Genomic DNA, 25653 nt, shown 5'->3' with positions numbered 1-25653 from the left:
CACAATTGAACAGCAAGCGATGAACAAGTTGTTGATATTCATTTGTACAAACTAAAATAACAATTCTGGTTATACACAATTATTAAGAATTTTAATTATATACAATTATAAAGGCGATTTGATTCACATATAAAATAAAAACAATAATAATAAGGATCCCTAGCTAACAGCATTGTCCTGTGGAGGGGTAACCACTTGGATCACTTTGGGAGACCATGAAACCACAGTTTAGGTCCTCATTGGATATTAAAAGCTGTGAAAAGTTTGTACTTTTTCTCTTAAACATTTCCATCTGCTTTCATTTCAGAAGCCTCAGTTTTGTAGCCTCTCAAGAGAGGAACATTCTCAGTAGTTGCTGATTCTGAGCGACCAACATCTTCCTCTATATCTTCTGTTGCTTTGCCCCACAATACACCATAAAGCCCAATTGATATTATTGCAGCTCCAATTATGCTGCAAAAAACAAAAATTACCTCAACAAAAATTGATGTAGCATAATTTCTTCTTTTTATGACAATATTGTATCAGTCAAAAAATGAGAAAAAAATTGCCAAAAAGGTGGGTAGTTTAAGATTAGGGATGAATTTCAATACAGCAGGTTTATCTATTGATGTTGCAGTTCTGTATTAAGGACTTGCATTGGCAGTTCTAGAAGTTCAGTTAGGGAAATATGGGGAAGAATCTGTTTCTAGAGTGATCTGTGATGACTTCTTTTACTCTACCAAAGTCCAAAGTCTCTTTCTGGTAGCTATCCATTCAATTTTCTCTAAGAAAGTCGACTTAGTATTTAACTTAATCTTATAAAATCAGTTTTTAAGGAATTTTCTACTAATATAAATATTTCCTTTTATTAAGAACCGAACATCTTGAATAGACATTTGCGAATGTGAAGTATGTTATCTAATAAGTTTAGCAACACTCACTAAGAAAGTGAATTTGGAACCAAATTCAACTTTATAAAACCCACTTCTTACTTATATAAACTATCTACAACAATTTTCCTTGACGTGATTAATTCTAGATTTTTCTAATCCACCTTTGTCCATTACCACCATGTTTTGTTTTCCTTGATTATTACATAAAGCACATTCTCATAGGGTATGGTTTTGTCAGATAGCAATTGCTTTATTTATCTATACTTGGAAATTTGCTTCCCCATGCTTCAAAGCAAGAATTAAATGCAAAAGTTGAGTTAGCCATACCTTCCAATGTAAAGAGTATCACCAAGGAACATAACACCCATGACAACAGCAATAACAATTTGGAGTGGCTTGAATGATGTTACATAGACAGGTCCCTTTAAGTGTATTGCCCAAACAAAAACCACAGAGCTCACGAACTTTCCAAATATTCCCTAGGAAAAAATAATGTGTCAGCAAGCTTAAAGGGTGTGTTTTTTGGTCAAAGTGAAGCAGCAGTTGGCAGGGTTTCTTACAAAGCAAACAATGCAGATCAGTGAAATATCAAGTCCTATTTTCCAAGCACTAGCATTTGCCGCACATAAACCTATAACAGTAGATGTAATGGTGGCAGCCACGTTATAAAGGAAAACAATAGTTAATTCATCCGGGAACACTTTCAAGACATCTGCCTGCAAAATGAATACGGGAACTAAAATTTCTCAGAACTTTTTGAAGCATTCAGTATAAAGTAACAAGAAATTTTTTTACATAAAGAAGTGCAATAGGCCAGTGTTAATGAGAAAACTAAGGAAGCAGTTGTTCACATTACCATGATGTTTGAGCTTGTATTTATAAAAGGTTGATCATTTCATCGATTATTTGTTGTCAACTGTTAAGTTGATGACTAGAATTCTATGCTTTTATCCTTTGCCATTGAAACCAAAGGATAATGTTCATTTTAGATGTAAACCACAATCCATTTTAATGGTTAGAAACTTAGAATGCTTTCTTGTGACCAATAAAAGGAGGCTAAACCATTTATGTTGATGTTTTGATTGCATCCTGTGACGAATCCTTAAGAAGTCAGAAACTTAACTTGGTAATGAGTTTGAAATGAAAGAAGTAGGTGCAGGTAAAAAATTTCTTGGTATATAGATTTTCAGGGACCATCAAGCTGGAAAACTGTTCTTATCACAATTGAAATATAATGAAAATGTGTCTCAAAGGTTTAACTGGTAACTACTGCAAACCTGTTTCTACTCCACTACAACACATTTTATGTTATCTTCATATCTTTATCCACAAATGAAGAGATAGAACATATATGATACTCCTCTGGACCTATTTATAAGCAAGAAAAATTTTAAATTTTTTGGACTAAAATATAAGTAAAATTTATTGAAGTCAACTTTAATGTTCTCAGTCTAAAAGTACTCTTATCTTAATAAATGAGAATACTATTGTGAACTTACTATGTGAAATTGTACAATTTAAATATATTGGACTTTCTTAATCAATGTAAAATTGGTTTTATTTGCTTATATTTAGATTCATACGAGGGAGTATATATGTTTAGAAAAATGGAGAGATACTATAGAAAACAAGGAGATTGTATTGTACCGCACTTGCCTCCGATCAAACTACATGAATTGATACTCTATTTATAACAGAATAACACATAACATTACATAACCTTTTAGTTAAAACACTAAATGGATATAATATCCATAACCCTTTAAGTATTTGGTTGTTACACAATAATAATACTTCTTAATGCATATTAACTCGCAACCTTTCATCTTCTAACATCCATTCACAATCCGTCAATATCTAATAATTATGAGTTAACAATAATAAGAAATTGAAAGGGTGTAAAGGGGCGTCTTTGGCTTAGAGGTTTGATTAACATTACCTGTAAAATGTACCATACTGAAGTTAGAAAGTAGTCAGCTATGAGCAGAGTGGCAGCAATGGCCCAACTTGCATCCTCTGATTTAAGAAAGTTAATTGGTTGTTGAAGTAGTAAGGAAAGATGGGTGTGAGCGTTTATGATTGGTTTGCCTTTGTACAATGTCAACACAAATGCTCCTGCTATTGATATGATGCTTCCTATTACCTTAGCTTGACTGCTACGACTTTTTGCAGCTAACTTTTCCATCCTTGATTGTGATGGTAAGAGGGATAATAAGAGAGAGCAAAATAAATGGATAGTAGATTGAGATATTTGGTTATAATTTTAAGTACTCTATGCCAGTAGAATAATTTTATTTTCTTTAAAGATCTCATTAACCTCAATGCTTAAAGTTGATATGATGAACCGAGGAATTATTTATGTTAACAAGTTCTGTAGTTGTATTTAGGTTAAAAACTTATTTTGGTCCTTTATAAAAATTGTTTATTTCAATTTAGTTTTATTTTTATTTTTGGTTTCAATTTAGTCCCTAATAAATTAATTGGTTGCAATATCGGACTTCCGTCCAAATTATTTAGACGGAGTTAACTGTTGTCCACGTAGATGCTAGGTGGATGCCACGTGGAAGCTACGGAGATGTCACGTAGATGTCAAATTTTGGTCATGCATCTGGAAGCAGAACGGCCCGTTCTGAAACCGGAACGGTCCATTCTAATTTCAGAACGGACCGTTCTGGTTCCAGAATGCCACACAAACAGCTAATGATTATATTCAGAAATTTTATATCGTGAGAACAATACTTATTCATATATTTGTAATATTAAAAATTTTATATAATTTTTAAAAGTATAAATATATATTATAGTTATTTTTTACAAGTTTTTATATCTACAATTATAATTAAGGATGAAAATAAACTAGCTCAGATTATGTTATATTATAATTTAATAGATTTAAACCTATTTTTTGTTAAAAATACATGTTATAAATATTATATATTTATCTGTTATAAACATTTTTTAAAATGTTTGGTTACATAACAATCTTAAAAACCTACTTAATAATAAACAATAAATAGAAAGTACAAAAGTTTGACAAATATCATATAAATGAATAATTCCTCGAAATTTATATTTTATACATACAATAATTTAAATATATATATATATATATATATTAGAATATAATTTTTATTTTTTAAAATATATTATTTTTTAGATAAAAAAAATTGTGTATTTGTAAATGGTTTGCTTTCGATTTTTCAACCACACTGGTGTACTATGTTGTTTGGCGTTCTAGAACGGCCCGTTTTGGAAGCCAGAACGCCCCGTTTTGGTCTCAGAACGACCCGTTCTGTTGTACTCATTGGTAATAAATAATGCATATGGAACGGGTCGTTCCAGATGCAAAATTTACACACCATGAGTGCAACCGGAACGGGCCGTTCCGGTTGCAGAACGGGCCGTTCTGGTTTCAGATACATGACAAAATTTGACATTCACGTGACATTTACGTAACTTTCACGTGGCATCTACGTAGCTTCCACATGGCCAACAGTTAACTCCGTCTAAATAATTTGGACTGAAATCTGACATTGCAACCAATTAATTTATTAAAGATCAAATTGAGATTAAAAATAAAAATAAAACTAAATTAAAATAAATAATTATTATAAGGGACAAAATAAGTTTTTAATAAAAGATTTAAATTCGAGACCACTAATCAAAGTGTTTGATTACTTTAATCTTTCATTAGATATAGGACGAAGAACACAAGATGTTCAGGTGTCAAATAAATTAATAAAATAGCTTTTATTAAAAAAATAAAACAACAAATAAATGTTAGCTAAGAATTATTTAAATTTTCTTTTTAGTCATATATTAGTAATTTTCTGGATGAACCTTTATTGTCAATCCCATAACGTCATTATTGTTTTGCCCCGATAAGCATTGGAGTGTCACTTCCATCTATACTTTTTCAAACCAAATTGATATTTAATTTTCTAAGACAGTGATACATGACGTCATATTTTGAAAGAAATTTTAGATATGGATAACATATATTTTTCATTTCTTTAAAATTTCTCAATTTTAGTTACTTAAAAAAAATTATTTTTGTCTTCGTGCAATAAATAAGAAATAAAAACTGACAATTACCTGAAAATGACAGCAAGGGTGAAGGTGAAAGCTGGCACTAGATTGGCGATTGATGAAGCAAGTGTTGGAGAACTGTAGCTAATACCAACATAACCCAGTATCTGAGATGAACTTCTACAACACATATATATGGCCATCAAATTACAAAAGAAGAAAACACAAAATTATATTACAACTATATGATTCATGAGATTAATATTAGAAGTATATGATTGAAGAGATTCTTGGATCATAATTAAGTAATAGCAATAGTACTAACTCTGAGAACTTATACTAAAAGCCCTTGATTAGTGTGGTTTGTAAGTGGCTTTACCCTATGACCCCAAGAAGGGCGATTTTGGATATTATGGAGAAACTGAGAGGAGGAACGTCCACTCTTGTTCTGCAAAGGGAGATCAAAAGCAAAACATGATAATTGATCAGAGATGTTTGTTAGTGAATATTTGAAATTAATAAAGAATTACCAACCTTGTGTGGAAAAAAGTGACAGGAAGGAGTATAGTGGTGCCAATAGCATAAGCATAGGCCACAAAGACATGGTTGTTCATCCCTTGGAGTGTGGCTATCTTGAAGAGTGTGAGCAATCCCATGTCATTGCATTCATTGCCTATAATCACCACAACTGGCAGAACATCCCTGTAAAGAGACCATTGTGTTGCCATCTCTCCCTCACTTCACTCTTTCTCTTTAATTGTTCCACAGAACTCAAACCTTACCATATGATTTGGTTTAATAGGGTGTTCCGAAAAAGGAAACTTCTTAAAAGAAGAGTTTTTCTGCTTAAAATAAAGTTTTAATTTTTTTTTTAAAAGTTCTTCTAAGTTTGTTTCTAAGGCTCTATGGGTTATTCCAATTTAAGCTCTCAGTTTCAAAATTGAGTTTAGATATGCAACTTGTGAAAAGATATACCTAACTTGAGCAAACTTGTCTCTTATAAGATACTTGTGTTTTTTAAAAACAAAATTCGAATAATAAGTGTAACATGTTTTATATGGTTATATGTCATTCCATAATAAATGGTTATACATATAAAGTTTGTTAGTTTTTATAATAAAATATTTTAAAAATTATACAATTATTTCTAATTGGTTGGTTGTATAAAATTATGGTGATGAATGTTTCCAGGTTTGTGGCTATTAAACTCTGACAAATAAAATGATAGTTGAAGCTATGACTATAAAAATTTATATAAGTTACATATTGTACATTTTTATATTGTTTCTCTCTCTATATATATATATATTAGAGAAAATATGTAATATAATGATGGTGTATCTAATTGTAAATAATTTATGATAAGTTATCAATTTTTGTAATAAATAATTAGAAATTGATGATATTTAATTAGTTGATAAGATAAAATTATTTTACACTATCTATATATCACCATAAATTCTATATTATACAAAAATTCTGTATTAATGCATCTCATCCACTAGTATATAAATTATTTGTCTCTTAAATAAAGTTTTAAATTTGAATTTTGTGTATACAAAAATATATAATTAAATTTTTTTTACTAAAAGTTATTAAGCAAATTAGTTGACAGAGATTAATTATTGATAAAATTAATAAATATATTATATCAATAATATAATTATTTAAAAAATATTTCTATAGTTACTCATGATTGAGTACATGATGTGAGAATGCAAACAAAATTGATGTGTATCATGGAGAATTTGATATATATATATATATATAATATGTATATATATATATATATGATAAACATTAACATTGTGTCTTTTTAAATATAAATAGATTAAAATTATGATATATTTTATAATAAATTAAAACAAATACATTATTTATTTACTTATTTATAAATAAAGTCAATTTAAAAATTTATTTTTGAAAAATTAGCATGTGATAATTAAGCTAATTATCATGTGTGTTTATTTTTCCTTTTAAAGTTAGTTCTTTTCATTTAGTTAGTTCTTTTCATTTCAATCCATTAAAAAAATTCTTCTTTCCGGGGCTTCGGAATGCGCACCAACCATATATGCACAGCCTATGACTCCTCGAGTTTCTTAAAGGTTGCCCGGCACAATAACCAATAGGATTGAACTCAAATATTATTTGTTTAATATGTAGCTTATTATTTAAAAAATAAAAACATACACATCACATATATATATATATATATAATTAATTAATTAATTAATGAAAGTATAAGTCTATTTTAAAGCAATAAAAAATAAATCAATTTTTTTAATACATGTTCTAAGATACACTTTAACAATTATTAAAATTTATTATCTAATATCTCTTTTTAGTATATTTATTATATGAGAGGTAATAATAAATAACATTAACTCTGATTTTTAAAACTAATTTAATATCTTTTTTAATCTTATCCTTTCATTTGTTTTTTCACTCTTAATCAAAATAATAATAAAACAGATTTTAATAATATTTTACTTAAAGTATTAGACATTGTTTTATGTTTTTTTAACTTTGCTATGCTTTTGTTGTTGTTGATTTTTATTATTACTGTCGTTGTAAGATATGTTTCAAATTATATTGGTGTTATAATACAGTGTGGTATGTTCTTTGTTTAATTTTATAAAAAATACTTTTTTGTTTTGATGAAAATCCATAAGATGATGATTTATGAAGTCAAGGTTTCTCTTGAAGTTGTTATGAGTTGAATATGTTGATTCTTGATCCATGATGAATGCATGTTGTTTTTGTTGATAAAAAGGAGTACTTCATGGTGTTTATATGTTGTATATTGCAATGCATGTTGAATTTCTATTAAGTTTCAAGTAGATTGAGCAATCTAGTTTCTACATAAGTGCAAAAACTAGTATCGCACTGGGCATGGTTTCAACCATGGGACCCTTGTCTTGTTCACATCAATTATAGGATTGGTAGCATCAGACATGAGGAGAGAGGATTGTCTCAAGTTGAAATTCTGTTAGGCATGATTTGAATGGCGCCAAATACAAGGAGAGAAAATTGTCCCTACCTAGATTGACATCAAATGCCAATGGAATGACATCGAGGGTGAATCAAGTAGATTCCCTCTGCCTTATTGGGGTCAACATGGATTTTCGTGATGCTAGATGCGAGAGAGTGGGAGGCTCTTTGCCTTAATCACAGTGAGCATATGTAGTTTTCCATCAAGCATGGGCGAGATAGGAAGCCCCTTACCTCAATGGCATCGGGCTCCAAAGGGATAGTACTAAGCATGAGTTGCATGATTTTAATGTGATGTTTAAGTTTTTTCATGATTGAAAGATGATGACTAAGTTGTATGACAAAGATGATAGCTCGTTATGTTTCAAGTTTATATACTAGATAATGATGTTTATGTTGTTAAGTTGTAAGTTGATAGATGATTAAGTTATGAAGTTGTATGATGCTACTATTGATTAAGATGCTAAGTTGTTAGGCGTGTGGTGTATATACATATCTTTGTTGAGATACATAAAAACTAGAGGAGAGTAAAAGATGTTTTAGAAATTAAAATATCTTATTGTATGGATATAAGTTGTAATGCTTTGAAAGCCTAATTGAGAACCCTTAAGTGAGTAAGCTGGCTTCTAAATTGGTATTTATTTTAAGTTATCCCCCTAGGTTTTATGTGGAATCATATGTGTGCAATCAAAGCATATGTGTATAAAATGAACAACCAAGTAAAGTACAAGATTAGGGACTTAGTCCCTAACTGAGTATTGGAAGGACATTATATTTAAAGGATAATCAATGGGCTAATTTCATAAGAGGCTTAGTGTTGCAAGTTAATGTCGTGATAGATTCATACCCAAGTTATTCTACCTTGACAGTAGTACTAGACTTCCTAATTCAAGTGAAGACACCTAAGAAATAAAATTAAGTTGTTAAATAAGTTTTCTGAGAGATCTAAAGTTGTCAATATTTGACCTGGTTGCAATAGGTCAAGTGCTTTGATTTGATAAGGTCTAACTACTTAAATTATTCACCTCTATTATAGGAGATCTCCTTAATTGATATACATGATGACATGTTAGATGTTTATTTTTGTTTATGTTGAGCATGTTGATTGAGTTGAAGTTGATTAGTTGAATTGTGTGACAAGTGGTATGTGTGATATAATGATAAGTTGAAGTTGCATGGTAAATGAATGTTGTTGTTTAAGTTGTCTAAGTTATTGCTTAATGTTGTTATTGTATGTTGATTCTTTTCACAAGCTTAACCTTTTTTTCTTCTTATAGTTGGAACTGAAATGCTTTTGGTATGAGAGTAAGATAGGATTAACAAGTTTTACTTGTCTGGATGTTGTAGGGTCATGTTGGAGATGATTGGACTTTCTGGTGACACTACTCTTATGCAATTTTAGTAGTATAGAAGTGTTGACTGGCAATAGGATTATTTTGTGTATAGTTTTGCATAATACATGTATATTGTATGTACGTAAAGGGTATATATGTGACCCCTCAAGAGATTTGTTTTAAGTTTTCTATACCCTCTATATATAATTCTTGTTCTTCAAAGGGATCCTTCGGTGGAGGTGACCTCCAGGGACAACATGTTATGTATCATCACATACTCATTGTTGCATATATAGAGTGTATTTTAAAAGAAGTCTCACATTATTTAGACCTAGTAAACTTTGAGTGTTTATATATTAAAGTGTTCTTTACACTTTTAAAGAAGTAAACAAGAAGTGGTGGGCTCACCATTAGAATAGGCTTTGAAGGCCCGTTGTAGGCCAAATCCTCTAATTTGCCCTTCCCATGTGTGATCATGGAATCCAAAAAAAAAATTAATTGTATTAAATTATTTTTATTTATTTTATTCAAGATGAGGCTTATAATTGTTTTAGGGTTTAGGGTTTGTTGTTCTTATATTTTGCTATGATTTTAAAATGGGTGAAGCGTTTTTACTAGTCTTTTAAACATTTCCATCTGTTTTCTTTTCATAACTTTCACTTTCATATCTTTGAAATAAAGGGACATTCTCAGTCGCGGGTGACTCCAGGCTACCAGCACCTTCCTCTGTCTCCTCTGTTGCTTTGCCCCACAACACAGCATAAAAGCCAATTGATATTATTGTAACTGCAAAATGCACAAAAGAATCAACCTTTTACCAAATTATATCATGGAATTGTACAGGTTCTTTTTTGTATAACAATATTGTTTCTTCTTGTACAATAATTAATTGATTGCGTGACTGTTTTGAACTTAAAAGAGCTGTTAATTATATTATCTACCAATATGTTTTTGTTTGTAGTTTGAATCTTTAAAGATTAAGTTCAACTTTTACGGATAGAAAAAATGTGGCAAGAAAAAGGATTTTACTAAATATAGCTATCCAAGTTCATATGAATAAATTAGTTGGGATAAAATTAGTATATTTCTTTTATGATTGAAATGGTAAATAGCACATGACATATTTATGATTATTGAAAAAAAAATAATGATATATTGAAAATCTTCGGATCAATTATTATTGTCTATTTAACGATTAATAAAAATTCTGTATATATTTCATGCTAATATACACTCTTTCTATTTTTTTCATAGTCGTTTTGACACTATTTTTTTATATATTTTTTTATTGTCATTTTTCTAAAATTAATGACTTATTAATTTTCTTTTTTATTTTTACCCTTAATAATTAATGTGTGTTTACTGAATAATGTGTTTATTTATTTTTAATGTACCTATTTCTTTTCTAACCACCGTAATAAATACTTTGAAAAACTAAAATATCAATTATTTTCTTAATTCCTGTACACAAATCTTAAATGTCAAAGAAAAAAAAAATGGAGGGAGTATTTCATACCAATGACAAAATTAGTACATACTTCCTACTAATATCATAAAAATATTTAAAAAGATGCTAACAACACTTTCTAACACCTTTTTGTTTTTATTATTATTAAGTGAAATTTATTGAAAATAATTTTTGTTTTGTAAAATCTCACATCTTATTTAAAGAATTTTTCCTTATTTAATGACAGAACATATTAAAATTTATAATTTTTTAGAGAAAGTGTCACTAACATTTATATATTACCTGGTTGAAATAAACATTGAAATCAAAATCACAATTGGGCAAGAAAAATGATTTATTTATATTCTATAAGAAAGAATAAAATGCAAAAATTGTATAAGCCATACCTTCCTAGGTGAAAAGTATCACCAATGAACATAATACCCATGGCAACAACAATAACAACAGTGAATGGCGTGAATGATGTTACATAGACAGGGTCCTTTAAGCGTAGTACCCAGGTGGAAACTATATTGCCCATAACTTCTTGAAATGTTCCCTAAAAACAATGTCGTCAATAAACTTTACTTGCTTAAAAAATGTACTTGTTTTTGCCAAAATGAAGTAGTAGTTGGAAAGTTAGAATGGTATTTCTTACAGACCAAACAATGAAGACTAATGAAATCTCTAATCCTATTTTCCAAGCACTTGCGTTTGGCACCACAAATAAAGCTACAAGTGTATATATGACAGTGGCAGTCCTAGTGCAAAAGCAGATCAGTGTTACTTCATCCGGGAACACTTTTAGTATATCCACCTGTGAAATGAATATAGGAATTAATTACAATGTGATATTTTTTAATATTTTGTAAAAATATGAAATGAGATTTTGCTTGTACAGCTGTACTTTATTTATAAAATTCTACACTGTTGATGAAATCATCAAAGGTTATCAATTATGAAGTTTAATTTCTGAAGAATAACTCTAATTTTTTAGAATCCAAACCCTACCTGTAAGATGAAAAATTATGAAATTAGTAAATATTCAGCTGTCAGCAGAATGCCTGCAGTGGCCCAATTTGCATCTCATATCTAAGAAAGCTAATTGGTTGCTGAACTGATAAGGAAAGATGGGAATGAGCCTTGCCTTTGATGATTGATGGACCTTTGTACAAAGTCAATACAATTAATGCACCTGTTAGTGATATTATGCTTCCCATTACCTCAGCTTGACTACTACTTTTTGTAGCTATTTATTCCATCCTTATAGAGGATAAGAGAAAACAAAATAAGTGGAGAATAATAGATTGAGATATTTATTCATGGTGGTTAATATCTAAGCACTCTATGATACCAGTAGTTTAAAATCTAGTATCTAGTACCGCATTACTTATACTTAATTACTATATATGGAAGAATTGGAAACAAACAATTGCCTAGTTGCAACTTCTAATATAATATACATGAACTCGAATATTGATAGTGAATAGTAATAACTAATAAGCATCTTGATTCATACTTAGTTAACTTTTCCTTTATCAGTTTTTGTAACTCCCAACCAAATTGAAACCTTGACTCATTGGCACATGGCATTAATATGAAAATATTGAATAAAGTGGTGGAGTTCTAAGTTTTTCATGCCTCTTTTGAGCACTATCAAGTGTGCTTGTTTTAGTTTATCATTGCCTGCTAGAGAAGTATGTAGCATATGTTTTAATATGTTTTTTTAGATTTGTTGCACATAATATGATATACTCGAGTAGAAAAAAGTTAACCTGAAAATGACTGCAAGCATGAAAGCGAAAGCAGGCCCCAGATTGGCAATTGATGAAGAAAGTGTTGGAGAACTGTAGCCAATGCCAACATATCCCATTATCTGAGATAAAGTTCTGCAACATAGACATCGAGATGTAAAACAAGAAACAAAAGGTTTCAGAAGTATAAGACTGTTCCTTGGACCACAATTATTAACAGCAACACTGACTGAGAAAACAGTTATAAGTGTGGTTATAATAGTGAAGTGCCTTTACCCTATCACCCCAAGAAGAATCATTTTGGATATTATGGAGAAACTAAGTGGAGGAACCACTCTTGATCTGCAAAGGGACATGAAAAACATTACATGAAGAAATCATTCGAGGGTAAAAGCTCAGTTAGATATAAGTATGTTTGTGATTATAGGAAATTGAGAACCTTCAGTTGAGAAAAGTGATAGGAAAAAGTAGTGGTAGAAACAGCATAAGAATAGGCAACAAAAACATGGTTGTTCATCCCTTGCAGTGTGGCTTCTTTGAACAGCGTGAGTAAGCCCACATAATTGAATTCGAGGGCTATGATCACCACAAGTGCCCCATGTAAAAGGACCATCTTCTTGCCATCCCTCTTGACTTTACTTTTTGGGTCTCACAAAACACAAGAACTTTTTGTAATTCAGTTAAGTTCAATTACTGAGTTATTCCTGAGGATGATAATTGTTAACAAAGTTAAACGTGTGTTAATCCTTGATTTATATTATAAGATGTTATGTTTTGTCTATAATAATTATACATTGCTTTTAATACAATATAGCTATGTGGTGTGAAAAGTGTCTTCATAGCAATCATAGGAAGTGGGAAATTGCTATTCTACTGTACTACATGTCATTCTTGATGTATTGTGGGGTGAACGAATCCATTTCCAAATGATATTCTAGATTTTTGCTTTAGTTCATTTACAATATGTGGTGAAGAAATCCAGTCCCAAATAATAGTTTTAGATTTAACCATGTGCTTGGAATATAAAGAAAGGAACAGGATAAGCTTGATATGTTATAGCTAATTTTCCTTCCCCAGAAGTTTAATTTTAAATCTTTCTTGGTATATATTTCTCAGTTCCAAGATCGGGGCCTTACAAGCAAAAAAAAGAAAAAAAGAAAAGAAAAGAAAAACTTTTCTGCTTTCAAGAGAAATGGATGGAGTCCCTTTCACAACATGATAAACTTTTACACTATGAATATCAGCAAATTGTAACTTTCTTCAAAATTCCAATGCAAATTACAGCGTTTTTTTTAATATTTTTTTTATATTTTTTTTTTATTAATTTCATATGTTTTGCATTTTCTTTAATCAATAAGAAACGTTATTACAAGGAACTCACAAGTGTGATGTCTATACACTTCTTGCCAACCTGCAACATGTGGCTGTATTAAAGCATAGGTGAGATCTATAGGTGCCACAAAAGCGTTTAACTGGACCAAACATTTTTTTTAACCGAAAAATCTGCTAACTAACTTTAATAGTGTCTCAAATTTCAACTGTTTTTATTGTCTCCAAAGTTTGAATCGAAATATTAAGAAATTACCTCTCAAACTAACAACTTATTAGTACGTATTTGAAATTGGAGCTACGTATACGGCTGCTGAGGTACATTTTGCTGGATAAGAATACCAAGCCATAGCCTATAGCTGAGTATGTCATCATGTATAATTGAATTAACCACATTGCTCCTGTGATTAACACTATATAAAGGAGAAAGAAAAGGATGTATATATATTTTGTCTGATATTTCAAAAGATTAACATTTCAATTAAATTGAATTTAATTAGAAAGTTGTTTTTTTAATTAATTCAGTTTATTATCAAAACTGCTTTACATTGACTTGCTCTTTTTGACTTCTCGTTGATCAAGACTTAAAATTTGATTAAATATTGTCCCATTAACTTGATCTCGAGTGATTTTAAAAATTTATTTTCCTTATTATAAATATGATATCTCATATAAGGTTTTAGTTTTGCTTTTTCTATTTTATGAGATCTTAGGTTATTTTTATTTATTAAAAAAAAAAAAGCTTACTACTTTTGTTGTCTCAATTCTTATATCTTAAGGAACTTGTGTACCATTTGTGATTATTTGAGTTTGTGATCACAAAAATGTTTTTGATTTGGTATCATCTTAATATGTAGGTTTGCATCTAAATATATATTTTTTAATTATATTATTATATAAAGTATTTATATTTATTTCACATATAATATTTAAATTTGAGACTTTATTTAAAGATATCAAATTTAGTACCATTTGAACCAATGATTTATTGGAGTATGTGGGTTTGTACCTTATCTAAGTTTCATGAAACTGAACAAAAATTACAAAATAAATAAATAAAATCTTGGATTCATGAAATACGATACCACTGGTGGTTGTGCTTATCAAAGTACATACATCAAACATGAAAAGGTTGCTTGCAAGTTAAACTTCTAGAACCATTAAATTCCAGTGCTGCAGTTGCTAGTAATGTAAATTATCTGCTTAAATGAAGATACAAAAAAAAAATGGCGATTACTGTTAATATTAGAGTTAATAGCATGGAAATATTAGAGAACCAAGATAATCAATTGGAATTTAAGAGCAACTACTTTAGGAAGAAGAAAAAAAAATATTTGCGGCTTCTTTCAATTGCAACACTGTTAATTATGATCTTGGTAAACTTGAGTTAAGAACTTCAAAGGACTTATGATAGTAAACAAAAAGGGTTCATTACTAGCTTGAGGCCTTATCCACATACAGGCCCATCAAGTGTAAAATTGTCCAATGACTTATTAATTTTTTTTCTCATTTTTATCCTTGATAATTAATGTATGTTTACTAAATAATGTGTCTATTTATTTTTAATGTCTATCTATTTTTTCATTAACCCCCTATGTGAAGTTAATGTTGCATTTAAAAGGACAATATGTTTCTAACGAAATACTATAAATAAAAAAAAAGGTAGAATAAGAAAGTTAGTAATAAATATTTTTGAAAACTAAAATATTAATTATTTCCTTAAGTCTCGTGCAAAACCTTAAACGACTATGAATAAAAAATGGAAGGAGTATATGATTCAATTAATGAGCAAGCTACTACTATCTATCGTGCAATTAATGAATAGAAGAAATTAAAGTGCCAATAGCATTGTTTTCTGCTTATTTTCTTTCTTCAAGAAACATAGATAGTGACCCCAACGGTGGTTAGTTTACTTGCATGAAGAATTTAGCTAACATGGAATGATTTAGTGGAGAGAAACCTAAGGTATTGGTGGACCATGTTGCATAAAATCCTTGCTCAACACACCAAGAATTTTCCTCCTATTCAATATAATAACCCAATATCTATATTAGTAATTGCCTTGAAAAGTCTTCAACCAACTTAAGAATTAAGAAGCACAATTTTGTCCTATAGACATATTCCAACGAATAACCTATTTGTAAGCAACATCCTAAATTCAAAAAATCTAATACATATATTGATTTTAACCCAAAGTTAGACTTAGAGAGGAAAGAAAAACAAACACATTTCATAGTTCTTAACATGCTATACAGAAGATGTACATGTTGAGTAACGGAGACTTAAATGGCAACCCCTTTATCCTTTTTGTTATCCCCTCTTTTGACTAATAAGTAAATAAGGTGGCATCTTAATGTACACAAGATTAATAATGACATGTCGCAATCATCAATTCAATTTACAGTAACATATAACCTAATGAAAATGATCATTATTATGAATCAATTTCAAAACCTTTTAGTTGACAAATTCGAATTATGAGTTCGGTGGAGTAGTTACCGCGTTGTCACTTTTGAGATTGTTTTAAAAGTCAATTGTTAATGACATAATTCAACTTAACGTGGGATTATTCTTACCTATAATACTGTAAGAAAACTATTGGACTTAAGTGTTTAACCATAAGAAAGCACTATTTTGTAAATGAAAAAGTATTAAAGATTATATAATAAGTTATATGATTCCTTCTCCACTAAGAAATCCCTAGTTTATAGCTAGTAACTAACAAGCTTGAAAAATATTAAAGATTATACAATAAAAGTTATATGATACCTTACGTTCATACGAGTCGCATTACGCATATACCAAAATGATTTATAAATATACTAATAAGTTAGTATATGTCGAATGATTCTTGAAAAGTTTAAAGTTTCTTGATAATATAATGATTATATGAATTTTAAAAGAATACGAAGAGACTTGAAATATAATTACTGTATTTAAATGAGGGAATTTAAAAGGTAATTTATTTTTTTAAGAAATTTTAAATGTTTTAGGATGAAATAGTAGAATTTTATATTCTTTATATATATATATATATATATATATATGTATATATATTCTCTTTTTTTTTCCTCCTCTCCTACTTTCTTCTCGTTTCAATATTATCAAAAAAATTAATTTTTTTAAATTTTTTAATATTTAATTTTTTAAAATTATTAAATATTGTCTAATAAATTTTTAAAAAATATTAAATATTTAAAAATTGTCTTCTATTTATTTTATAAAGTTTAATTTCAAATTTTAATATATGTATTTATTTAAAATCAAATCTTCTTCTGATTTAAATTAAATTATCTTATCCAAATTAAAAATTTAAAACTTGAGAAATTTGAATTGATTTATTCAAATAAAATATTTAATAAAAGAAAAATTAAAATCAAAGTATTTTAATTCCAAAAATTTTAAATTTCTTAGACTTCTAACTTATCCCATCCAAACACAATCTAAGAAAAATGTTATAACAATATATTATTTAACCCATCATTTATTATAATGTTTATTATAAATTAAAATTATAAGTAGAATGCGTAAAATATAAAATGAAATGTATAAAATTATGTGATTTTTTATTAATCTTTTAATATGTTAAGATTTCCAATTTATCAAATAAGAAGTAATAAACAAATTGATAATCTTGTAAATTATCCAAAATGCATTTTTAGAGAAATTATATCACTCATTTGAAATATATATTTCATTACTTAAAATTGTTATTGGTTCAAGTAGTTCAGTACTTGTGTTTCTTAATCAGAGTCACAGTCTACTCTCTAACTTGAACATAAAGTCTCAACTAGAGATACCATTTTATTTTTATAGAAGTCAACCAATGAAAAATAGTTACGCATCCTTAATAGACTATATATATATATATATATATATATATATATATATATATATATATATATTTATTTATTTATTTATTTATTTATTTATGTGTGTGTGCGCGTGTGTCATATAAGATGATATTAAGAGAAAAATGTTATTTTTTATTTATTTATTTTAGTTTTTGTAGAAATTTTTCTCATTTTAATCTTATTTTTTATAAAAGTGAAACGAGCCGTTCCGGAATAAGAAAAATGCCCAAAATTGGAGAAGTAGAACGGGCCGTTCTGGTTTGGAGAACTGGTCGTTCTAGTTTGGAGAACGGGCCGTTCTGGTGGGAGAACGGGCCGTTCTGGTGGGAGAACGGGCCGTTCTGCTGGGATTGAGAACGGGCCGTTCCAGTTTAGAATTTTGCGTAGTTTCGAAGGGTCCAGAACGGTCGTTCCACTTTTGGAATAGGCCGTTCCGATAGGTGAGCCTGAAATCCTATAAATAGCGACCCTCACCTCTCATTTTCACACATCTCTCATTCTCTCTTTCGATTATCTTCTGTTCTCTCTTCTTCTCTCTGAAGACCAAGGGGCATTTAGAGGAGGAGACCAAGAGATTCCTGTTTTAGTTCAACCGCTGTTTATCCAGGTATGGGGGAAAAGGAGATTTATTTATATGCAAAGTTATATGAGGGAATTGGGTAGAAGAGAAAGCTCGTAGGATTATGAGTAATTTTATAATTATTTCTGTTTGGAGAATTATTGGTCTTATGTGATTCTGTATGTATTTAGGACTATGAATATATGATTAATTTGTAAAAATGATGCTCTAGGAGAGAGAACGAAATTATAGAAAAGTGCCTGTATGTTAGGTTTTGGAAAAATTGGATTATTTCTATTTGAGAAATTAATGATACCATTAGATTCTGTATGTGTTGAGGATTAGAAATATATATTTAATTTGTAAGAATAATGATCTAGGAGAGAGAACGAAATTGTAGAAAAGTGTCTGTGAGTTGGATTTTGGAATAATTGGGGGTTTTACCAATTATGTTAAGATTATATTAATTGGTAATTCTATTGATTATTATATTAATTTATGAATGTTATTGTTATATTACTTGATAAGAATTGATGATCTAGATGTGAATTGCTTGAGGGGTGTGTAAACCCATATTTTGTTGGACTTATCTGTTGTGTATATGGAATTGTATATGTGATATGAAATTGAGCTATGAGATGAGATGTTGTATGGATGTGATTATGATTGTGATTGTGGTTCCTCACATCAATGACTAGGGATGGCACGACCCCTGAGTAAGTGATGCTACAGGGAGGGCGTGACCCTAGCATGATGTGAGATGAGTGAGACAATTAACACGTATCACTTATGTCATTTGTGGCGTGGCCTTCACATAGTGTTAATTGTAAGAATTGTGTGGATTGTGATGTGATTGTGGTTCTTCACACCTATGACCAGGGGTGAGCACGGCCCGGGATTGTTACATGGGTATCGTGACCTTGGTTAACATGTCGGGGGTGAGCACGGCCCTGGGTTAGGGGTAACGTGACCTTGGCACAGTGTTATATCAGGGGTGAGCACGGTCTTGGATTGTTATGTGGGTATCGTGACCTTGAATAACATGTCGGGGGTGAGCACGACTCTGGGCTAGATATGCTACAGGGGAATCGTGACCTTGACATAGTGTTGTATCAGGGGTGAGCACGACCTTGAATTGTTAAATGGGTAACGTGACCTTGGCATAGTGTGAAGTGCAAGATTTGTGATGATTGGTGTGATTGCGAATTATGACGTGATGATGATGTATGAATGATCGAGTTATGATATGTTGAAATATTTATGAATATTTTATTAAGTACAGAGTCATAATGAGACGATATGTTGCATTTTCCTTATGTGCTTTATATATAGATGCTTTCTTTTCTCACCGTACAATTTGTGGATGTTTTAGGTGAGGAAGATCCAGCTATGAGTGGCATCTAGAATGTCAACAGTTGATTTATGGGTATGCTCTGATATTGTAACATCGGGCATAGAATTTCTAGGACATGAATTGTATTTGTATACGGAGTTGAACCTATTATTTTGAAAACATTTTGTAATCTTTTATGTTTTATTTTCCAAGTTTCATTTCAGAATATTTTGGATATTGAAGAATGTTTCTAAAGGTTTTATGTGAACCCTTTTACCTATTTTGAAAATTTGATTTCCTTAGTTTATCTATATTATTACAATATATGTGTTGGGATAGTAAGGGTGTCACATTTTATGTTTTGATTTTAGACAATAAAAAAAAGGAAGAGTAAGCCTTTACAATTATGAAGAGTAGAGACCATAATAAAACATTAGAGTTCTTAGCAAATAATCAAGCCTTAGAAGTGATTAAAAGTAAATGAAGATCGTACAATAATCAACACATGATAAATAGTATCATAAAATTATTAAAATGTTTAGTGAAGATAATTTTTATTATACAAATATTTAAATTGTCATGAGGTTAGTAATTGTCATATGTGATTAATTATATGCTATAAAGTTATTGAATTGTTTAAATATTAGAGTTCTCTAATTTGGTACTTGAAGTTTTGATTATGAATTTAGTAGTTTAAGATTTCAATTATTCTTGTTGATCTTGCATACAATAGATTATTGATTTTGTGTATTGGATGATGATTTAATGAAATGTTGATTTTTGTATCGAAAGTTGTTGACTTAACTTGCTATATTACCTTTTCTTCTTTTAGATTTTTAAATTCATTTTTTTGACAATAGTTACCACATTATTACTTAATGATGATACTTGATAAGAAGAGTTAAAAATACTGACAATAATAATTAAGAGATTAAGATTAATAAAAAAATTACTAAAAAATTAAAAGTAAATTTTATAATAAAAAATGAGAAATTAGAATTGATAAAAAAAATTATTAAAGGACAAAAAATAATTTTGTGAAAAAATGATAGATTAAAAACATAATTTACAATAAAATAAAATAAGATTAAACATAATTATCATGTCATACTAATTGATTACGTGACAAGTAAAGTAATTGTCACATCTTTAATTAATACTAATATTTGATAACAAGGATCACATATGTCAATGAAAAAAAAATTAAAAATTAAGGTAGGTCAAAATTTAGGTTTTATATAAAAAAAATGAAAATAGTATTATTAAAAAAAAACATGATTGACCACACTTTTTTATTTACAAAAACTCAAAGTAAAAACCTTTATTAAGGAGAAATAAGTATCACTCGAACCAACTAATAGTCCATATAAATCATAATCATAGTTTATGACTAAAAAATATGAATGGAAATTTAACTGTTTATTTTAATATTATATAATATTAATATTAATGTTGTCATAGTTATTATCGAACCATCAAGTTAACTACAATTGAAATGGCTACGTTGAAATTAGTCTGTATGACACGATATGGGATTAAAATAAAGGTTGGGGGACTCAGATGAAGAGTAGCACGCGCCATTGTTGGTAGTGGGATTAAATTTTGCGTGTTTCTTTCTTTCTGTCTGTCATCCTTTACCTCGCAGTTCGGGAACTGCTGCCACTTTCACTCTTTGGATTCTTTCCTTCTCTAACCACAAAGCTATTTGTCCAATTTGGATCACACACAGATACAACCGTTTACAAACACCTTCACATTTCACTTTTCTCTTCCCTCCCAAGATTCAATTTTCCCTTCAAAACGACCAACATCCCACTTCTGAAGTGAACCAGTTAGGTGAGTTCATTTCAACATTTTGTGTGCCAAAACACAAAAAGAAAAAAAGGAAAGATTTGTTGCCACATCACTATTTTGTATCTAGATGTATGTATGTACTTCACTTCTTTGTATGTGTCCCAAGTTTGAGTGCAGAACAAAACATTGAAGTGTTTAAGGCGTCAAGATGTGACTATGATTGTGTTGGGTGAGGATTGAGGAACATGGTTTCATGGGTGTGTGTTTGTGTTTGTCTTTGTGATCTGTGAGATGAGATTGAGGTGTCAGAAAGCATGTATCCTAGGTTGTTGTTTTATGACCACACCCATTTGAAGATGGCATGGGTTAAGCATCAAATCCAGCAAAAAGACGGTTACTTGGGCTACTCACCACCTCTCTTGTCTTCACCATACCCTCCTGGTCCTTCTTTCCACAAGGAATCATCATTGCCTTCTTCAACACCGCCTTCATCATCTGGCACAAGAATTAGTCCTGCTGTTCTTTTCATCATAGTGGTCCTTGCTGTTTTGTTTTTCATCTCTGGCCTCCTCCACCTGCTTGTTAGATTTCTCATGAAGCACCCTTCTTCTTCTGCATCTGCTCAATCCACCAGGCAACAAGAGATTTCCACATCTGATGCTCTCCAGAGGCAGCTTCAGCAGCTCTTCCACCTGCATGACTCTGGCTTGGATCAAGCCTTCATTGATGCTCTTCCTGTTTTTCAGTACAAGGAGATTGTGGGGTTGAAGGAGCCTTTTGACTGTGCTGTTTGCTTGTGTGAGTTTTCTGAGAAGGATAAGCTCAGGTTGTTGCCTATGTGCAGCCATGCTTTCCACATAAGTTGTATAGACACATGGCTTTTGTCAAACTCCACATGCCCTCTTTGTAGAGGAACACTTCTCACACAAGGGTTTTCCATTGAGAATCCAATATTTGATTTTGATGATCTGAGGGAGGATGAAGGATGCCCTTGTAGTGTAGACAGTGGATTCACTACTAGGCAGAAAACTGTTGTGGCTGAAGAAACTGTGGAGAAAGGTGTTTTCCCTGTGAGGCTTGGGAAGTTCAAGAAGCTGAATGTGGAGAGTGGGGAGAGGGAAGTGGGAGAGACTAGTAGTAGCAATTTGGATGCAAGAAGGTGTTATTCAATGGGGTCTTACCAATATGTGGTTGGCAATTCAGACCTAAGGGTGGCCTTGAACCATGAAAGTAAGGGTCAAGTCACAAGAAGGCTCACCAAAGGAATGATGGAACATGGTGATGATGGGAAGCTTTCAGTGGAGGGGGATGTGGAAGCAAAGAAGATTAGTAGTGTCAGTAAAGGTGACAGCTTTTCTGTGTCCAAAATCTGGCTGTGGCCAAAGAGGGGGAAATTACCTGGTTCTTCTTTGGATGCTCAATTGGGCATGCCAGTGCCATCTTATACAGATTTTCAAGGGATGAGGGAAACACAAGGGGCATGAAACTATCAAAGGTATCCACATGTTTTCACTTTTTTTTCTTCTTGTTTCACTTGAATTTGTTTCAATCAATTGATTAAAGCAAGCTTCCCCCCTTGCCTTAGAATTGAACAAAAATTTTGGTGTGCTAATTTTGACATTGTAACTGATTGTGCCATACTGTTGATGTATTATGATTGTACTTTAAGAAGATATAAGAAATACATCTCTTTCTTTTGTCAAACAGAGATCAGCAGGAGTCCTTGGTTTGATGAAATTAGATTTGTGATAGTAAATAAATGTTGATCTGAGGTTATTTGGTTATGCCAAGTGCAAACCATTAGGCCTAACAATAACAATATATCCTTGCTAGATTTATTAACTCCATAGTTCAATGACAATTTTGTTTCATCTAATTTCTGATAATGATAATAATAATTATTACAAATGACAGATATACAGTAATTGATTATTGAATTGGTTGTGGAGTCTAGCCTGTTCCAAAGCCAGACTTGTCTCTATCTGTGTCATTGTTCTCTTCCCATCAGTGTGTCTACTTGATCATGACGAGTGGCAAGTGCACTTGCTTTCTTTGCTTTTTAAGGCTTTTGGTTTTGTCTAAACTCTTTTTCTTTATTATTATCGGCATTGCACTTACTTTGTGAATGCAAAACTTTTCTTTTCTTTTCTTTTCTTTTTTTCTTCTAATATCTTTTTGGCTGGGCAGTTGAGTACTGTAGTGGGATCCATGAAAGCTGGCGTCATAGAATCTTTTTACCTTGTGATGAGTTTTTATTCAAAAATTGGTTGTGGTTGAACCGTGTGGGGCCATTTTTCACCTCCCATGTGTCCATTTTTAAATTAAAGACAGATTTATATTATATCAATCATAATCACAAACAATTAGTTTAGGAAGAGAATGATATTGGATTTGCAAGTGTGCTCTAGGATATACTATTATTAGTCTCAGATTTTTACACTAGTTTGCTTCTTTGGAAAAAAAAAAAAAGTAGAAAGAAAAGATAAAATTAGAGAATTTAAGTAGAAAGAAAGTAGTGAGAAAATGAATAAATTTTTGTACTGTTTGATGTAAGAGAAATAATAATAATTAAAAAAAAAGTAAAGTTATATCTCTTGTTTGATTAGATATAAGGTGACAAGAAAGAAAACGATTTATTTTTCTTGAATAGATTATTATATCCTTAACAATAGGAAATGCTAATAAATTGGCGAAACATGATGGACACATATATAGTATATAGGAGGGAAATGTAATTATAATAAGTAATATATATGATATAATAGAAAGAAAAGAAAAAAAAAAGAATAGAGAAACATTATAAGTATAGATAGAATGTTTATTATAGAGAACTGTGTTTTAAAAGAATCTTCCTTATTTGGTTCAACTGAGAAACCAACAAAGAAAAATATGGTGTATGATATATAAACACAGTTCTCTTCTCAGCATAAAATGGAAAATTGGAAATATAATTGGATGCACACCATATTTTTCTTTCTCGTTGGTTTCTCAGTTGAACCAAATAAGGAAGATTCTTTAAATCTCTCCAATTTTCTATTACATTTCTATATCTCATTTTTATTATGTACTAACACAGCGCTATACATTATAATTGATTTGATAGAATAACAACCATCCTATACCTCACAAGGTATACGTAATGGGGTCTCTTTCATTTCAAGAACCTAAATACGTAGGTGAAATTGCGGATCTACACCTCAGAACTTAATCTATTGAGCCATGTTAATTGAAAGCAAAGGTTAAAGGAAGAATGATAAGGTACGATGAAAATAGTATGATGTACAAAAATGATGCGGGTATATGTGTAACGTTTTCATTTGTTTTTATTATCTATACCCCGAAACGTACGTAAGATTAACTATAGTTTAGCTTAATATAGTCATGATATCCAGCGATCACCATGTGGAAAAAAGTGGGAAACAATAATGAAAAGGAAATATTAAAGAATGTTACTCTATTAAACTTTGAAAAGAAAAAGGTGTTATCATAAAAGGGAAAAAAAAATACACTAAAAAGAAAAGTGTTAAATGAAAGTAAAATGCCAATCAAAGAGGCACAAAACCAAATTGGCTGAATTAACAGAAGGGGAAACATACGAATTTTGTTCACAATTGGTATTACCCTTTTGTTATGTGTTGATTGCTTGTGGTGACATGACATCTTAATGAAGAGAAGAGGAAACTCGTGAATTTGAATCACACTAGGATGATCCCTTTTATGTGTTGATTGCTTGTGTTGACATCTTTCTTGTTAATTGTAGCTTAAAATTTTAACTTGTGATGGGGTTGGAAAGAATGGATAGGTGTCAACTTCCAAAAGAGTCTCCTATCATGTGAAATGAGATGTCTTCAATCTCAATGCATTAATTAAATAGAAAAACACCCTCCAACCGAAAATTTTTGAAAAGAAATAAATAATGTTTGGGTTACCAAGAACAGTAAATAATATAATATAGAATAATGCAGGCAATGCATTGATTCACATTTGATTTGAGAAAATTGAGTTTAGGTTAGATAGAAGACAAGAGGGGGGTGGGGTAGCATTTGTTGGTTGGTTCCAAGATTCTGCGGTCAGAGTCCAACTGTGCACGCTGCCGTTGGATGTTGTCAACCAGCCACCGTGACAAAAATCATCTTCACGCTCAGCCCAGCGCGTCATTACCATATTATTGCATAAAAAAATCTTATATTAATGTGTAAATTCTTATAGTTTTATAGGATTTTTAATTAAGTTTTTATAGTTAAAAAAATACTTTTTATATATAATTTAAGGATAAATTATAATTAAATTCTTGCACATTAAGGTTATAATTATGTTAATTTTTACTTAAACTTAATAATGACGTGATTTGTGA

At 30.3% G+C, this 25653-nt stretch overlaps 2 protein-coding genes and 1 pseudogene across 3 annotated transcripts; 1 reads left to right on the top strand and 2 right to left on the bottom strand.

The window, feature by feature from the left end:
- Positions 1-5: 5 nt before the first annotated feature.
- On the bottom strand, positions 6-5865 carry LOC109812579 (WAT1-related protein At3g28050). The gene is made up of 7 exons (XM_020376572.3): positions 5439-5865; positions 5284-5352; positions 4971-5084; positions 2815-3061; positions 1436-1591; positions 1203-1354; positions 6-453 (listed from the first exon to the last, which is right to left on the bottom strand). The coding sequence occupies exons 1-7, from the start codon at positions 5630-5632 to the stop codon at positions 279-281; spliced, it is 1107 nt and encodes a 368-aa protein (XP_020232161.2). The 5' UTR covers positions 5633-5865; the 3' UTR covers positions 6-278.
- Positions 5866-11030: 5165 nt separating this feature from the next.
- LOC109812563 (WAT1-related protein At3g28050-like) lies at positions 11031-13043 on the bottom strand (annotated as a pseudogene). The gene is made up of 5 exons (XR_014431249.1): positions 12973-13043; positions 12707-12772; positions 12452-12565; positions 11688-11939; positions 11031-11493 (listed from the first exon to the last, which is right to left on the bottom strand). The product of XR_014431249.1 is annotated as a WAT1-related protein At3g28050-like (transcript).
- A 7977-nt stretch (positions 13044-21020) lies between these two features.
- Positions 21021-23003, top strand: LOC109812584 (RING-H2 finger protein ATL46). Its single transcript, XM_020376577.3, has one exon. It carries the CDS (start codon positions 21614-21616, stop codon positions 22781-22783), a length of 1170 nt encoding a protein of 389 aa, XP_020232166.2. The 5' UTR covers positions 21021-21613; the 3' UTR covers positions 22784-23003.
- The last annotated feature ends 2650 nt before the right edge of the window (positions 23004-25653 follow it).

Source organism: Cajanus cajan, chromosome 2 (genome assembly GCF_000230855.2).
Source record: "Cajanus cajan strain Asha chromosome 2, NIPB_CcT2T_4, whole genome shotgun sequence".
Taxonomy (NCBI): Eukaryota; Viridiplantae; Streptophyta; class Magnoliopsida; order Fabales; family Fabaceae; genus Cajanus; species Cajanus cajan.
This window is presented reverse-complemented; position numbering and strand designations above follow the sequence as displayed.